This window comes from Acomys minous, assembly GCF_964271855.1.
Source record: "Acomys minous genome assembly, chromosome: 16".
In the NCBI taxonomy this organism is placed as follows: Eukaryota; Metazoa; Chordata; class Mammalia; order Rodentia; family Muridae; genus Acomys; species Acomys minous.
Genome location: NC_140498.1, coordinates 54,150,630 through 54,167,908, shown reverse-complemented (window position 1 = coordinate 54,167,908; position 17,279 = coordinate 54,150,630). Strand labels below are relative to the sequence as shown.

Sequence of the window (17,279 nt, the reverse complement as noted above, 5' to 3'; positions counted from 1 at the left end):
TTTGTGTGTGTGTGTGTGTTTTGAGACAGGGTCTCTCTGTGTAGCCTTGGCTGTCCTGGACTCCCTTTGTAGACCAGGCTGGCCTCGAACTCACAGTGATCCGCCTGCCTCTGCCTCCCGAGTGCTGGGATTAAAGGTGTGCGCCACCATGCCCGGCCTTTTTCCCCACTTGAAACCGCTCAACTGCAGGTTCCCATGCTGTTTTTAAAATATAGCCTTTTAAACCAATGATGGTGAAATACCTTTATATGTATTTTCCCACTCAAATAAAATAGGACAAAACTTCTCAGGCTTTCTGGACCTGAGCTGATGCACTTCAGGACTACCTCGGGAACGCTATGAGGCCCCGCCCAGGAATGAGGGCAAATCATTCTGCTCCCACAAGTGTCCTGGTGATCATCTATCTGAACTGGACCAGAGAACACTTTAGTTTAATTTTACTTCTTAAGAAAATGGACCTTAGCCGGGCGTGGTGGCGCAGGCCTTTAATCCCAGCACTCGGGAGGCAGAGGCAGGTGGATCACTGTGAGTTCGAGGCTGGCTTGGTCTACAGAGTGAGTCCAGCACAGCCAAGGCTACATAGAGAAACCCAGTCTAAAAATAACCAGAAAAAAAAAAAGAAAAAAAGAAAGAAAAGAAAATGGGTCTTAGAAGAGAGACCTGGTTTGGTCTAGTGATGCTATCGACGAGGAAAACTCACTTTGGTGAACTTTCTTTCTTCAGTAAGTTCAGGTGGAAGAGGGAGGGGGCCAGGCACACGGCCAGGTTCATGGGCGTCATCTGATTCTCTTCCACTAAGTTCACCACGTCGTTCAGGAAGCACAGGAGTGTCTGCAGGGCCTCCCTGTTTTCATCCGCCAACAGCAGGATGGCCGCCTGCACGGCCTGCAGCCGCTGCTCTTTGGGGACATCTGAAGAGAAGCACGCATACCAGGTTATCAGAGGGACAGCGGGGAAGAATGCATGAACAGTCTTTTTTTTTTTTTCTTTCCCTGAGACAGGGTTCCTCTGTGTATGTAGCCTTGGCTGTCCTGGATTCACTTTGTAGACCAAGCTGGCCTCGAACTCACAGAGATCTGCCTGCCTCTGCCTCCCGAGTGCTGGGAACAAAGGCGTGCACCACCACGCCCGGCTACATGAACATTCCTGTATACCAGACAGAAGACACTTGGAGACATTGATGGAGCTGGAGTGTGAACCTCATCTGTCAAACTCCAGGACTCACCTAAGTGTCCTGCTCACCCTCTTTGGGTAGCACCTTCAGGGACAGCCATGGCTGGGCAGGACACAGCTGTGAAAGCCACTGGGTAATAAAAGCAACAAAGACCTGGCCTCTCCCTACCAGAGTAGAGTCCCAGGCCTCGTGGTTGGCATGGCACAATGAACCATGAGCAGTGAGTGGGTGAGCTGTTTGCCCTCGGCCACCCATAGGGAGCCAGTGCTTCCTGGGTGAGCCTGTCCCTGTAAGCCACCAGGGCTCAGTTTGGAGAATGTGCTGGCTTGACTTTGAGTGGCCACCCCGTGTTGCCTTTTTAAAGCGTGGGCTTTGAGTTGTGTTTGGGTAACAGGAACTAGGTCCCCTACAGCTGTGGGGAGTGAACGGCATCTCAACCTCCCCCAGAGTGACTCCTGTGGAGGCGGTGGGCATTGATTATATAGGCTTTAGGCAAATAGCTCAAGGACACAAAGTGGAAAATGGAAAAATTGCAAAAGTTGGGCTTGCATTTTGCTGCCCTTCCGGTTGTGTTGTTTTCATGATCAATTAGGTTTGATTCAGACAGGAGCCCACTTTGGTGAATATGGTTATCTTCCTTAAAAAGGCACACCCAGAAGTGGAAAGTCTCCAAGGTAGGGTGTTTGCATGCTTGGGCCATGGGGCAGGGTGGTCCTGACAATCCCTTGAACTTTCAACTGTGCTTTATATTGTGCACTCGACTTCAGTGTATATCACCTATCTTTAATTTATTAAGGAAGAAAAAATAGACACTCAGATATTTATTACTGGGAGAGGTGTGTGATAGAAAAGAATGACATTGCTGGGCGTGGTGGCGCACGCCTTTAATCCCAGCACTCGGGAGGCAGAGGCAGGCGGATCGATGTGAGTTCCAGGCCAGCCTGGTCTACAAAATGGAGTCCAGGACAGCCAAGACTGTTACACAGAGAAACTCTGTCTCGAAAAACCTAAAGAGAAAGAAAAAAAGCAAAGAATGGCACTGGCTGCTCCAGAGCCGCAGGCGCCCCTTCACCTGTGTCCTGGGAGTTGTGTGTGCTCCTGGCCTTCTCTAGCATTGTGCAGAAGGCTAGGGAATCCAACCTCTAGGACAGCATGATCACCCGCTAGTGGTTCGCCCTGTGTGTTGCGTCCTAGCTAAGCTCTGCCGCGCTCAGCACCGCCCTGCTCTGTCAATGATTGCCCAGATAAAATGAAACCTCTCTTCGACCTGGCTTCTTGGTTGTAAGCCTAGGCAAGAGCCAAAGGGATATTTATCTCCTGGAAACAATTGAGCTTTGGCCACAGATAGTGTCAACTTCAACCCAAGGACTGATTAAATGTAAACACTCATATCCATAAGGACGTCTAATGGAAAAACAGAGCGTGACCTCTCTCAGCAACACGGCCCTGAGCTTTCTTTTGGGCTCTAGGAGCCAGTATCATTAATTCAGTTACACCTATTCCCTTTGACGAAATAATATTTATTTAGGGTGTCATCCCTTCATTCTGTTTTTCCAGGTGGTACTTAAAGTCTTCTCTGAATCTGCAATATTATACACCTTTTAAACACATTTGCTATGGAGTCTCTAGAGTGTATGTGTGTGTGTTTGGGGGGGCGGGTTCTGATTGGAGCAATTCCTTCTCAGGGCCCCCTTGAGGCACATTTTGGTGTAAAAATCAAAGTCTGTGAGGCAGAGTCGTTTCTCCCTAAGAACTGGTACTTGGGCAATGAAGCTGTTAGCCAAGTTGCAATGGTATCATTATCCCAGTGAGAAAAGACCTGCGAGCTCATTTCTCACGTCTGCCTTTGTAACTTCATTTGGCAGAATGGGCTTTTAAATCAATTGTCCCTCTCATTACTACGTTAGCTAGAGTGGCTTTGTGAAGAACAACTGATTTAACATCACTTCAAATCTTCCAAATGAAAAATAGAAGTTAGCTGAATTAAGGTATAACCTCGGTTTGGTTTGCTATCATTTCACCAGATAAAATGCATCCACGTTCTTGTTTGTTTCCAGCCTTCATGATACATTTGACTATAAATCTACTATCACATTTTATATCCAATTGAATATTTACCGTTCAAAAAAAGTAAGACAGGTTTAACATACACACACACACACACACACACACACACACACACACACACACACAATTCTATTGGGTTCTTTTATGTTCTAAATATATTAGAAATACATTGGAAATTAGCTTGAGGACGCACACAAACATGCAGTGAGTCAACATATATGGATGTTGAGAAGGTATATTTAGACACATACAAAACTGAGCGAAGGCTATTTCTGAAGAGGTAGGTTTGTAACTTTTATATACTTCTTCACAGATTCCTGAATTAATTGTGTCATTAAAATGCCATCTTTTATGGGGCTGGAAAGGTGGCTAAAAAGTGTTGAATGTTTTCACAGAGGACCAAGGTTCAGTTCCCAGCACTCACATGGTGGCTCACAACCACTCGTAACTCCATCTAGCAGCCTCTTCTGGCATCTGTGGGTACTGTGTGAGTGTGCTACATACACACTCATATACACACACACACACACACATACACACACACGCAACAAATCAGTCTTTAAAATTCCATCCTTTTAGCCAGGCATGGTGGCGCACACCTTTAATCCCAGCAGAGGCAGGCAGATCACTGTGAGTTTGAGATCATGCTGGTCTACAAAGCGAGTCTAGGACAGCCAAGGCTATACAGAGAAAGCCTGTTTCAAAAAGCAAAACAAAACAAAAACTTCATTTTCGACAGCTGGGCGCACGGTGTTATTGGCACTTACACTGGTAGATGTGGAGGAAGGTCTCACTGAGCTTGTTGGTGAAAAGGGGCTCGGGGAGGTCCCGGAAAAACTGCTTCACCATGTCTGCCACGTCATACGCAGACTGGTCTTCATAGTTCACGTTCGCAGGGAAGTTCTCGTTCATCTGGCGTAGGGCGTGGATGCGAGACTTCACTCCTGACTTACGGAAAAGACCCACCTGAAATGAGTCACAGGAACACGTCAGCCAGGGCTCGCTCCTCTGGGTAGGCCTCCTGGCTGTGACGCGGTAGCCTGGGGCCAGGATCAGAGGAGCTGGGAGTCAGACCATCCTACCTCAACCAGTCTGAATTTCCAGTATAGCTACTTTAGGTAACAGCCAAGGATTGACTCCTCCCAGCCAATACAGACACAGAGAGCTACAGTGGAAACTCAATGCGGAAACACACTCAGATAGATAGTCTTTCTGAGTTGTAAACTCTTGCGTAATTTTGCTCAGTTTTTTAAACAAGCACCTGTATAAGGCATATACTAGGAGTCATTAGTGAACAGAGAAGGTGAAAATCCCCTGCACACACGTGGCGGCTCACAACCCTCTATAACTCTAGTCCAGGGGATCTGATGGCATCTTCTGGCCTGTGTGGACACTGGGCATGCACAGAGTGCATATACACCAATGTGGGCAAAAAAACTCATACACATAAGATTAAAATGATTAAACTTTTTAAAAAACAAAAAGGAAAGAGAAATCTTACATTTTCATTTCGTATGGGGGTCCCAGCAGGCCTGCTTTTTGCCTGCCTTCAACACATCTCCAACACCTACTCTCGCTCTCTTTTTTAAAAAGATTTATTTTCTTGTATGTATATTGATGCTTTGCCTGCTGTACGCCTGTGTGAGGGTGCCAGATCCTGTGGAACTGGAGTTACAGACAGTTGTGAGCTGCCATGTGGGTGCTGGGAATTGAACTCAGGTCCTCGGGAAGAGCTGTCAGTGCCATCTCTCCAGCCAGCACTCTCTTTAGGAAGCAGCTGGTGCTAGGCTGTGAAAACCCCACCGCATGACAGAAGGCTGAGTGGTGAGTGTCACTTCCGGTTACTTTCACCCTTTTCTTCTCTTTTGTCTTCAGTCCCTAGCTACCTAAAAGGCAGGGCTCAAACAGTAGTTTACAGAGATGGTCCCACATCATCTTTCCTGTGTCTCAGGTAGTCAGCTGCCGAGCACCCGGAGTAGAGAATGCTTCCACTCAAAATGTCTTCCCAGAATTATTAGGCTTTTAAATCTTGAGGCTCCATTAGAAGGAGTGGTTGGCGTGAGTGCTGCATTAGAATTCAAATTTCATCTAAATAGTATTAAATCTCCTCCCTGGCGTGTGTCCCTTATGCTAATCCTTGCACGGCTTAATGATGTTTATCAGGGCTTCCATTTCCTCTTCTTTAGAAATGGGACCAGCTAATGAAGAAAGGTTAGCCTTATTCAGAAAGAGAGCCATAAAGCAGTGTGTGTGTGATGGGCAGTGATTCTGCACCGTGTTGGCTGAGCCTCTCGAAGCAGGAGCTTTGTATTTATCAGGAGCCAGGATTAACCTGTGCTGCAGTACGTGGGTGATTTAGGACGGATGTGAGAGCTCATACAGCAAAGCAAGGCTAGTCACGCGGGCCTACCATGTCAGAAAACAGATGGCTGCAATTGAAGGCTAACCCTCTTCACTCCATCTGCGAGGGTGAAAGTGGATACGCTGCACTTCCTCATACATAAACTGCACAGCGCTGGGGAGTATGGAGGATACGGGTCAGCAATGATTGTTTCAGGGTTCCGTGCTGCTGGCTTTGATAGCCTTTTGATGAGTGCTGATATTCCAGTGACTGTTTAGCCTTAGGGAAGGGACCCCATCAATTGCAGGTGACCTCCTGAGGTGCTCAGTGCCAGAGCCATAGACTGTGGCTGACAGGAAGGATGTTTGAGGGTAGTCTGCTCTTCCACAAGCCTGGGCTGAGAGTGCAAAGTCCTGTGCAGAAGTGAATCTCTTCAGTTCCGTGCTCTAGAGCACCAGGGCAGCCTGTCCCAGCTGCCTTGGCTTCTTCCTGCTTCTCTAGTTTTCCTTGTTTCTACTCTTCTGTCACCGCTCTTTGCGCTATGTGCTCCCCTAGACATGACATGCAAAGGGCAGGCCATACACACGACACCAGCTATGTCCCTTGGGACAACCCACGGCTGCTTTTTATCTATCTGTTTGTTTGTTTGTTTGGTTATTTGCTGTCCCAAGAGAAGCACTACCTTCCCGGTCAGGTTACATTGCTCATCAGTACCTCTGCGCTCAACAGGGGCCTTCTCCTACAGAAGTCTGTGCACAGTTTTTCTGCCAAGGGACCCTCTCAGACTGACATGGGGGAGAAGCCAGTGTAGTTGGTTTGAAGAAGTCTGTATGCCCACTCTTCTCTCTTCCTACGACTTATTTTCTCTCTCCAATTTTGGCTTCAGAAAGGGAGATGGGACCAATCATAAGAGTGATTCAAGTGTAGATATGGCTAAGACTCCATGGGGCAGCGGTGTTTTCTATCCTGTGGCATTACAATTCACTCTTTTACATCCAAACTGGTTTAAGAAACAGCATGGCTTATAATGATCTATGAAAAAGACTAGAAAGGAATATTACAACAAATAATAAATAAAAAGGAAAAAGGGGGAACTCAAGCTGGCAACGAGGTTGCAAGAAATTTGTGGCCCGGAAAGGTACCTACATTTCCTATAGGCAGGATATGCCTCTGCTTCTGAGCTTTCTAGTAGGCAGTACAGAGAGGAAAACACACCCAGTTAGATGAACTTGGAGTCTACAATACAAAACACAGGCCAGTGGGCCAAAAGAAACACGGTCCTCCAGTACCGAAGCCATGGACTTCCTCTCGTTCTCACAGAACAGGCACACCCTGGCCAATATCGTCAACAGCATCTTGACAGTGGATTTATCAATGATGGGTGGGGGTGGGGGGACATCATGCCCAAGTCTGGTGGGAAAAAGGCCTCCCAACAGTGCAGTGACTACAACAACAGGAAGTGAGGCTAGGTTTAGATGTTGGCCTCACTGTGGGGACCACGGTGTTGACACTAGCTGGGGTAGCGAGACTGAGAACAGACTGTAATATACTTGTCTGAAACAAGCTGGGACAGTTATGATGGCTGCCCAGGCGCGGATGGGCTACACTTCCTTTCCCCGGTCCCTAGCACATGCCTCGTGTCCTCTGAATGGCTGTGTTGGCCATGCCTTTGGTATACACTGTCCTTTAGATCTCAGGAAAGGACAGAGTAAAGAACTCTCAGGTAACTATGACAGGAGTGGGTCTGGTCTAAACCTTCAGAAAAATTGCGAGGTCTGAAAAAGTATGTTTGCATCCAAGGCTACCTACTTTCCACGAGCCGGAATCTTGGATATGTGCCAACCAACCAGCCCAACAGAACGGGAGCCACTCTATCAGAGGGCATGGCTGTAATACTTTTGCCATTGGACAAGAGGTCCCAGGTTTTTCTCAGTAAGACACCAATGGGACGTCGTTAACTCTGATTGTATGTGTATTTAGAGCAGAACCAGGACTGAAAACAAGGACACGTCCGTAGCCAGATTCATTGGTTTGCTCTACTAAGATGTTACAATAAATGCCAGCCATTTTACATTGAAAACAAAAACAGCCACCTACCCAAATATCCACAACGGCAGCCACCTGCCCGGTACTATGACATGAAAACATGCAAAATTGTGAAATCATAGTCTCTAGGGAATAACAGTCAAAGGAGGTCACTAGCCAGTTCAGCCAAAGATGCTTGCAAATAGCATTCAATTCGTCAAAGGGTCATTGTGATTTTAAGGACGGCCTCTGTTTCGACATCTCTACACATGTCAGGAGCCAAGATCTCTGAGTTCACGCAGCTTAGCCCCTTCTTGCCCACTGAGCCACAGAGGAAGGTAAATCAACCAAACACAGAGAAGGCCTCTCCGGGCTCCTCTGAACTTTGAGCGTGCTGGGCGAAAGCTGCTGCAGAATGCTGGAAGGCCAGCTGCTCAAGGCTGTGAAGCCGTTCATTTTGGGGTGGAGTATGGAAGACAGGAATGGGGAGCAATTTGGAAGAGCTTTGTATATTATGGTATGGATCTCATTTTGCGCTTGGTCAGAGCCCACCATTATGAGGGTCCTTAAACTGTCTAGCAGGCACAAAACGACTGGACTATTTCCTTCCTGTGAACTTTCCCATCAACTCTTAGGGTTTATGTTTCAGCTGATATGGCTTTCACATTGTACTTGTGAGCTTTGAAAAAAAAAAGTAAATAAATCTGTTTTGCTCATTAGGCTGCTTTGAGAAATTAATAAAGGGAGAAACAACTAAATTCTAAATTCGTTTTTTTCCCCCCCCAGAAGCAATGTGACAGAGATAAAAGAACGCTGTGGAGTAAATAGTTGCACTGGGATAATAACTTAAAATGCACTGCAGGCCACAGCCTACTTCCCAGTTTCAAGGGACTGTACATTAGACATAGATACAAGGCACTAACATCAACTCTCTTTGATCGGCCAGGTTGTCACCCAACTAGCTAAGGAGTGAACATCATGGAAAGCTGGGCCGGGGTGCAGCCTTGGCATACTGAACCTCGGCATTAAAGACCTCAGCGCTGTCTCCTTTTGCTGAGGCGTGCCTTGTACTGGATAGGCCTGACTCAGTCTACCATCCCCTCACCCCAAGCTCAAGTTTGGGATTTATCACTCTAACCTGATCCAGGCAGTTGCTACGTAGAAACCTCAGTGCCTGCTGGATGCTCTGAGGCAGGGGCTGTCCTGTTCTCTGGACATGGACGATGAGAGGAACACCGAAGACGGTCTTGTCTTTGTAGTCAGGAACTTTCACCCTCTTCATGAACTTCGGAACGGACCTGGAATTCACAGAAACCAGGTCATGCAAGGTTCCTGGGGCGCACTGTGCTGACAGGCTGTGGAAGCAAGCGAGAGGGAGGCCAAATTCCTGAATAACTCAGAGGCAAAGGCAGAATTAAAACTCTTTCTATGGCAGACAATCACCATCCCTGGGGCTCTCTGCTGGGCCTTCTCGGCCCTTTCCTATGTATCATTTCTGTTCGATAACATGATCCACATTAGCAAATGGCCCTTGTGGCTCTGTTTTCAAGTCGGGTGTGGTGAGCAGTTTTTCCAATTTAACTGTGGCTGAAATAGCTCTTGTGTAGCAAACACCTAAAAGTCCCCAATAGAACAAAAACAAAAACAAAAATGTATGTAGCTGGGCGTGGTAGTGCACACCTTTAATCCCAGCACTCAGGAGCCAGAGGCAGGCGGATCTTTGTGCGTTCGAGGCCAGCCTGCTCTACAGAGGGAGTCCAGGACAGCCAAAGCTACACAGAGAAACCCTGTCTGGAAAAAACAAAACAAAACAAAACAAAACAAAACAAAAAATGCATGTAAAAATTTATAAGAGGAAGAACCAGCTTGGCTGGGGTTGAAGAAAGTGGAGGCGGGCAGCGTTGAGCCACATTTTCTTGGCTATGTCTTTAACCAGAGCCAGCTCTACGTCTTAAAGGGAATTTGAACACATATGCATATATTGATTTGACTACACAATTTATAACCTTTGAAAACATTTTTATAAACACACATTGGTTCATCTATATTTATCATATGATATAATGTTTTATATTTTCCAAATTCACTCATTCATTTACCCACAGTAAGTCTGCATAGAATGTTGATTTTCATCAGATCCTTAACTCCAAAGACATACTGCCTAATCTCATTTTTACTTGCCAAGGGAAACAGAAGTGTACTTGAAGAATTAGCAAATCGATGCCGTAAGGGATTAGTTCTGTGTCGGCCACAAGGGACAAAACGACAGATGTGTCTTCACAAACTGCCAGTGATATTTTATGGCAGGTTTATTTCCAAGTCTTCTGCTCACAATTTATCACTCTTTACTGGCCTCAGTTTCTTTTTTTTTTTTTTTTTTTCCCTCAGAACCTGACTCCCTTCCCTGGAAACCAACTAAGAGCTACAAATAAAGCAGTGTTTCCTGTGTGCTTCACCAGGCCTAGCCCGGCTGCCCAGAGGGCAGAAGTCAAGCAGAAGGCTCTGTGGATTCCAGGAGAGGGTAGTGCACAGTGCCCCATTCTCCAGACACCAAAATATAAACACTGGAGGCCTTTTACGGCTGTCCACCTAGCTCTGAACATGTGATTCCTGTGACCGTGCTACATACCAGGTCCAGCCGTGCTTGTTGGACATGGAGTACCTCTCCATGATGGCTGTGAGGCGGAGCAGCGAGAAACGCTGGAGCAGGTTCAGCTGGGCGGCCGTCTGGCTGCTGATGTGCAGGGTGGCGGGAGATGGCTGCGGCTGGTGAGAGAGCTGGAAGCTGCTCCATCGCAGTCGCCTGAAACAGATGGTCAGAGCTGCCAGTCACCTGGTGGATGGGAACTGGGAAGCTCTCGCCAGCCCTTTGGTACAAATGGCTACCCAGGAGTTTCTGTGCCAAGAAAATCACAGAGCAAAAGGAACAAAGACAGAGCTGCGGACTTAGCAAGTTGTAGAAACCCAGAATAGGGCATATTGACTGTTTCATTATGGGATTTAAATAAGAGGCAGTGTATTTTTTTTTTAACTTTGCTTATTCTCAAATTTACTCCCGAAGTGTTCAGGGCAGTTAATCAGGTGTGTGTGTGTGTGTGTATGTGTGTGTGTGTGCATGTGTGTGTGTGTGTATGTGTGTGTGTGTACCTCTATGTATGTGAAAGAGACAAAATAAAAATGAAAGAGAGACACATGAAGACAGAGACAGAGAGATGGGAGAGATAATGAGGCAAAGAGATAGAGACATAAAACAGGGGTCATAGAGAGAGGGAGGGAGGGAGGGAGAGAGGGAGAGGGATAAAAAGGGAGAAAGAGAGGGAGGGAGAGAGAGAGGGAGGGAGAGAGAGAGAGAGAGAGAGAGAGGGTGGAGGAGGGTGGGGGAATGCCTAGGAGTCTTAACACATTAAGGTTGTGCAGTATTTCCTACTTTCTATGCCTGCCTCCTCACAGTCCTTTATGCTGAGGTGGCATCTGAAGGTGACAGGCACAGATGACATACCAATGAGTCCTACGGTACATCACAGCCTCAAGGACCTCAGCGATGACCCACACAATGCTCCCGACTACAGGAGTCACATCCCTTAGTGCATCTTCTAGGGTGCTTCTGTCCAGCGGCTTTGTGCAGTCTATGAGCAGTAACTTACAGTGAAGGCCAAACACAAAGCATAAACAAGCCTTAGATCTCAAAGGTCACACACAAAAAAGCTATGCACAGGGACTGGGCCATCGTTGCCTCTGATCCCCCAACTACAGTGCTTGCTTAGATTTGTCTTGTACAAAACAAAGTTTGAAATAAAGGGTACACAAAGAAACGGATATGCACTGCTGACACAGATCCAGTCTTTCTGTGTACAAAAACAACTCTGTTGAAAGAAAGCCTAGCCATGTGCGTTACTCAGAACGGCCCCCAGGTGATGGTATAAGCAGTCTGTCCACCTTGGTTAAAAGGGATAATGAAAGATGGGCTGGAAAGGTGCCTCAGCAGCCCTGGAAAGGTGCCCTGACTGCTTTTGCAGAGAACCTGGGTTTGGTTCCCAGCACCCACATGGCTGGTGCCCTTTTCTAGCCTTTGAGGGTACCACAGACACATGGTGAACATACACATATGCAGACATACATGCAAACACATACAAAGTCGTAAGAAGTACAGTCAACAACTACTCCGAAACAGAAGAACTGCAACTTCATAGCAGCATGTGACCCACCTGTTTGGCCTGGTCAGAGAGGCCCCCACACCAGAATCTCTTCTTTCTCTGACCCCAGTGGCCTCTGACTCATTCAGAGAAGCCTTGTCCCTTTCCATGTCACTGGGTGTTGTCCGACCTTCCGAGACCGAGTTGCCTTCAAAATCTAAGGTGATCTGATTGGGAGACAGGGATAAGCCAGGGTCGCCCGCTAGCGCATCCTGACCCTGCAGTTCAGGCAGGATGGTTTTGGACCAGTCGTCCACCACCTCTTGAATGCCACTGACATGCTGCAGAATGTCATCCAGCTGCGGGAGGAGGCCACCTTTCTCCAAGTCCAACAGATCTCCTGTGCTGGCGTACAGATGCGAGCCGGGAACGTTGTCATAGATACTGACTCGGCTGCCTCTGTGGCAGGATGACATGAGCCTGGGCTCCCTCATGCCCGGGCCCTCTTGTCTATCCAGGGAGACACCCCCGGTCCTCCAGTTTACCGCACTGCTGTCTGTGGGTGAGAGACTTTCTATAGACAGTGCCTTGGGGAATGTCCCTGGCTTGTGGTCCTTGGGAACAAGGACCACCAAGCTCTCTTGGGAGTGAAACCCATGCGTGTGGTTTTGGTCCCCTGTATCTGACAGTGCTGTCCCTGCCAGCACGTCCAAGTCCTCCAGATACATGCCCCCACGCTTGTTGGCCTCATGGTGGCATTTGCGTTCCTTCATAGATGGAGTGCTCACGCGGCTGCTGTTCGCCAAGGGGCTGCTGTCGCCACTTGACTTACTGGAGCATGGGTGACCTTTTCTGGCGGCAGCCGGAGGTGACGTCTGCAGATCTCCATTGGGTATCTGGATGCACTGCATGGCCTTAAAGGACTCTGGCTCCTGCTGCAGCACAGGCCTACTGATGAGCAGGCCGCCTGTTCGCGCAGGCCCCTTATGCCTCCCGTGTGCTCCCTTTGCTCTCAGAGTATCCATGCGCTTTAAAAGTGACTTGGCCCTGGCCCTGGCGGGTTTCTCATTCTTGGTGTGAAAAGAGTAGCTAACACGGTCTTGGGGAGACTGCGTGAGGCCACCGCTGACCAGGGTGCCCTCCAGCACAAGTGCGCCGTCTGTACAAGGATGCCCAGACTGGCTGCGGCTGTCGCTGCCCCCGCTGCTTTCGCTGTGAATGGAGCTGACTTCTGGCTCACTCAGATCTGTGAGCACACTCTCACTGCTGGTCGTGTTTCTCATCCTAGGGCCTCCTGGGGACCCGTTTCTGTCTGCCCCAGGGAACAGTGTGTGCAGGTCATCCACACGGGACCACCTGCGGCTGGTCCTCTGGAAAGTCCATTTGTTGCTGATGCACAGATCTTCCTCATCTGAGTCGTCACCCTGCAAAACATTAGGGAATCGTTCACGTCCACAGAGCATGGCTGCATGCTGTGCCCATCTTGTTCCCTCTGTCTTCTCAGTCAAACCAGGAGGTGTGAGTTTCTAACCAGGAGGTGTGAGTCTCTAACCAGGAGGTGTGAGTCTCTAACCAGGAGGTGTGAGTCTCTAACCCCTTCACTCCCCTGAACATCTTGTTTTTCCCTGGTGGCCAGAGGGCTTCTTCTAATTTACCAAATTTTCATCCTTTCATATATTATGTATGTATGTATATATATATGTATGTATATATATAAATTAAATATATACTTTTTCAATCCTTTGTTTCTAAGGTGTTTTATATATATATATATATATATATATATATATATATATATTTAATTAAATACACACACACACACACACACACACACACACACACACACACAGACACAGACACAGTCCCCCCACCCCCCCCATCCTTTCTTTGTTTCTAAGGAGTTTCCCCTGGCTGGTCATAAAGGGCGGCAAGCACCAACTGATAAGACAGCAGAGACAGAGAATGTCCTTTCCAAAGCAATTTGTTCCCACCAACACAGGACATTTCTTCCTCTGCAGACAACACTCCACTGAGTTCAAGGACCACTATTTACATCTCTCCTTCACTGACCCGTGGCCTCATGGCACCTCAAAGCTAACACTTCTTACCTTAGTCTCTGAAAACCCCAATTCTTGTCATTATCACTGCATTCCCAGCGAAATCCCGGGCTGAGTTCCTAAAGTAGTGAGGTCCACAGCAATCTAGAGATTACACTTGAAGAGAGTCCAGCCCAGCCGCTGTGGCGACCAGGCTCCTTATGGCCAAGGAACCTGAGTGAGAGCACCTTTAGCTGTACACACCTTCCAGTCACTGTGTTGCAAGTCTTGCATTCACATGTCACACACTGACCTATCTGTTTTTTGTTTTTTGTTTTCCTGGAATTTGCAGCCTGTGACACACAGAAGTCTGCATTCCCTGGGGCTACAGTGTCCCTGTTTGGTTTTGTCTATTTCTTGTGCCCAGAAACTATGCACTGAAACATCAGCCCCCACCCCGCTCTTTACCATAATCATTACTAAGACCCACTGTGGAACCGTTTTTTCAAATCACTCCCCAGGTTTGTGCCTTTGCTCTGATTTTCTTAGTCTGGGCCCTTGGCACCTCTCTCTGGCTGTATTACAGGGAAAAAAAAAAAAAAAAAAAAGATCAGGCTAGAACCCTGATCTCCAGAACGTTCCCCATCTAACCAGCTTCTCCCAGGATGATCCCTCGTCTCAAGTTAGAATTCTTTGGCCTGAGGCTGCACTCCCACCTGTCAGGAACGGGCTGTGTTTGTTTATTTTGCTCATAGTTAGATCTTCCCCAATACCACACCCCTAAGAACTGTTTAATTCTTGTTGTTCATTTTGTTGTTTCTCGAACTTATCTTCCTTTGGCATCTGGTTATAAGCCCAGGCTCTGAATGACAGTGGTACCACAAGCCCCTCCCCTCTTGGGATGTAACTCTCTATTACCTATAAAGTCAGGCTAAAAACAGCCTCTGACTCACAGAATTTCCTCAGGGGACTAAGCAAGGTTGTGCATTTAGCAGGGCGGCTTTGCTCTTCTCAATGTTTGTTCCACTGTTTGTCTCTGTTTTCACTCACATCTAGTACCCACCACAGCTGCCCTGACTCCACTTCCCAGTGTGTGCGCGCGTGTGTGGGCTTGTGTGCACGTGTGTGTGCGTGTGTGCGCGTGCTCGCCCGTGCCTGCGTGTGTGGGAGCGTCAAAACACACAGATTCACAGTCTATACTCACTGGACTCTTGTGACAGAAGGCTTAACCCGTCCAAAGCCAGGGTCTATCTGTTTGTGTTAGCCTCAATGTGAACATTCAAGCACAAGATGGAAGAAACTTTCAAGAACTGCAATGGTGGTGCCACCTCAGTGAAAAGATTTAGCTTTGATTTTTTTTTTTTTTTCCTGAGACAAAGTTTCTCTGTGTAGCCTTGGCCATCCTGAACTCGCTTTGTAGACCAGGCTGGCCTCGAACTCACAGACACTCGCTGTCTTTGTCTCTCTGAGTGCTGGGATTAAAGGCATGTGCCACAGTGCCGGCTGATTTAGCTTTTATTTAAAACAACAACAACAACAACAAATTTGTGTAAAGTTTTGGTGACATAACTTGAAATATTAAAACTGCATGTGGAGCTAAGATAACTCAAAATAAACTTCTGATACTTAACTAATTTCTCTCAGGATTTTTATTATAAAACAAAACAATCACAATAACAATAAAACATTCCAAGCTAGGCAGTGCTGGTGCACACCTTTAATCCCAGCACTTGGGAGGTAGAGGCAGGCGGGTCTCTGTGCGTTCAAGGCCAGCCTAGTCTATAGAGTGAGTTCCAGGGCAGCCAGGACTGTTACACAGAGAAAATCTTTGTCAAACAAACAAACAAACAAACAAACAAACAGCTTCTTAGAGCTATTGATACCTAAGGCTAAGACTGAACCTCTTGCACTTGCAACAGAACATTTTTGGGCGCTTATAAGAAAGTGAGAAAGTTTTAGGGCAGGCAAATGAAGGAGCCATCACCTTTAAAAAAAAAAAAAAAAAAAAAAGAAACCCTAATAGTTAATGTCGGTTTCAACCACCTCCTCTCTCCTGTTTCTAACACTAGAAAATCACATACTAGTTCGATAAAATCTCCTTCATTTAGGTTAAGAAAGGATGCCAGGCAGATTCTGAGGACTGGAGCCAGAGAGCTAGTCCCTTCTGTGGGGCTCCAAGATCTTATTGCACCAGCCTTAGCCAACAGGAAGACAGTCACAGCCCAACCAAGGCATCTGACAACATGGCAGACTCTGTGAGAAAGAGGAACAGTAAAAGGGCATTCTGCAGTAACTAACTTCTTTGAACCAAAGCAAACAAACAAAACCAAAGCAATTAAAGAAAAAAAAAAAGTTAAGCCATGCAAAAATGAAAACTGCACCCATTCCTCTTTAGCACCCTGTGCAGAAAACAACCACAAACCACCCCAAACTGCTAAGGATGACAACTGGATTTTCCATCACAGCAGAGAAGATGCAACCATACCACACCAACACACAAAACGTCTTGTTGTAAAAACCACTCTCATTTGCTCTTGTTTGTCTAGCCTGGGCATCCCTAATCCAAATAATTACATTCTAAAATGTTCCAAATTCCAAACTTTTTGAGCACAGACATGACGTATTAGATAAACATCTCCACACCTGGTCTTGTGTAATGGGTTGTAGTTAAAACAAACAAACAAAAAGAAAAGCAAGCACACTAAAAATGTACATAATTACCTAAAGGTTACATGATAAGATGTTAATGAAATATCAATTAATTTTACACTTGGACTTTGTCCTCAGCCCCACATATTATAGATACGACATATATAAAACATATATATTTATGCTAATATATATCGTGCACAAAATTACCAAAAATATTGCATAAAATCAGCTGTAAATTCTGAATAACAGCATATGTGGAAAAGGAGTGAGTTTCATGTAAGACTTGGGCCCATCCCTAACATGCCTTTCTGTAGGCATAAGTATTCAAAAATCTGAAAAAAACAAAACAACAAACCTAAACTCTTTTATTCTACAGCATTTTGGGGAAGGAGTAAGGAGCAAGCATTAAGATATACAAGTGCCGGGCGTGGTGGCGCACACCTTTAATCCCAGCACTCGGGAGGCAAAGGCAGGTGGGTTGCTGTGAGTTTGAGGCCATCCTGGTCTAGAAAGCGAGTCTGGGACAGCCAAGGTAATCACAGAGAAACCCTGTCTCGAAAACAAACAAATAAACAAAAAAAATATGTACAAGCACTGGGGGTGGGGGCTGGGGAGTGGCACATGCCTTTAATCCCAGCTCTCCGGAGATGGAGGCAGACGGATCGCTGTGAGTTCGAGGCCAGTTTGGTCTACAAAGCAAGTCCAGACAGTCAAGGCTACACAGAGAAACTTTGTCTTGAAAAACAAAACACAAGATGTACAAGCCCCCCCCTTTTTTTTTTGGTTTTTCAAGACTGGGTTTCTCTGTGTAGCCTTAGCTGTCCTAGACTCACTTTGTAGTCCAGGCTGGC

At 46.8% G+C, this 17,279-nt stretch overlaps 1 protein-coding gene across 8 annotated transcripts in view; it reads right to left on the bottom strand.

Annotated features, from left to right (window-relative positions):
* The window catches only part of STARD13 (StAR related lipid transfer domain containing 13), a 233,436-nt gene that overhangs the window by 9,876 nt on the left and 206,281 nt on the right, over positions 1-17,279 (bottom strand). For 6 of the 8 annotated variants that reach the window (XM_084764057.1, XM_084764056.1, XM_084764063.1 and 3 more), the window contains 5 exons: positions 11,813-13,164; positions 10,237-10,410; positions 8,746-8,962; positions 4,009-4,207; positions 701-911 (listed from right to left, as the gene is read on the bottom strand). In XM_084764057.1, the coding sequence (XP_084620183.1) occupies positions 701-911; positions 4,009-4,207; positions 8,746-8,962; positions 10,237-10,410; positions 11,813-13,164 (2,153 nt within the window). The remainder of the gene's footprint in view (positions 1-700; positions 912-4,008; positions 4,208-8,745; positions 8,963-10,236; positions 10,411-11,812; positions 13,165-17,279) is intronic. The other 2 variants (XM_084764059.1, XM_084764058.1) reach the window with 1 other exon arrangement.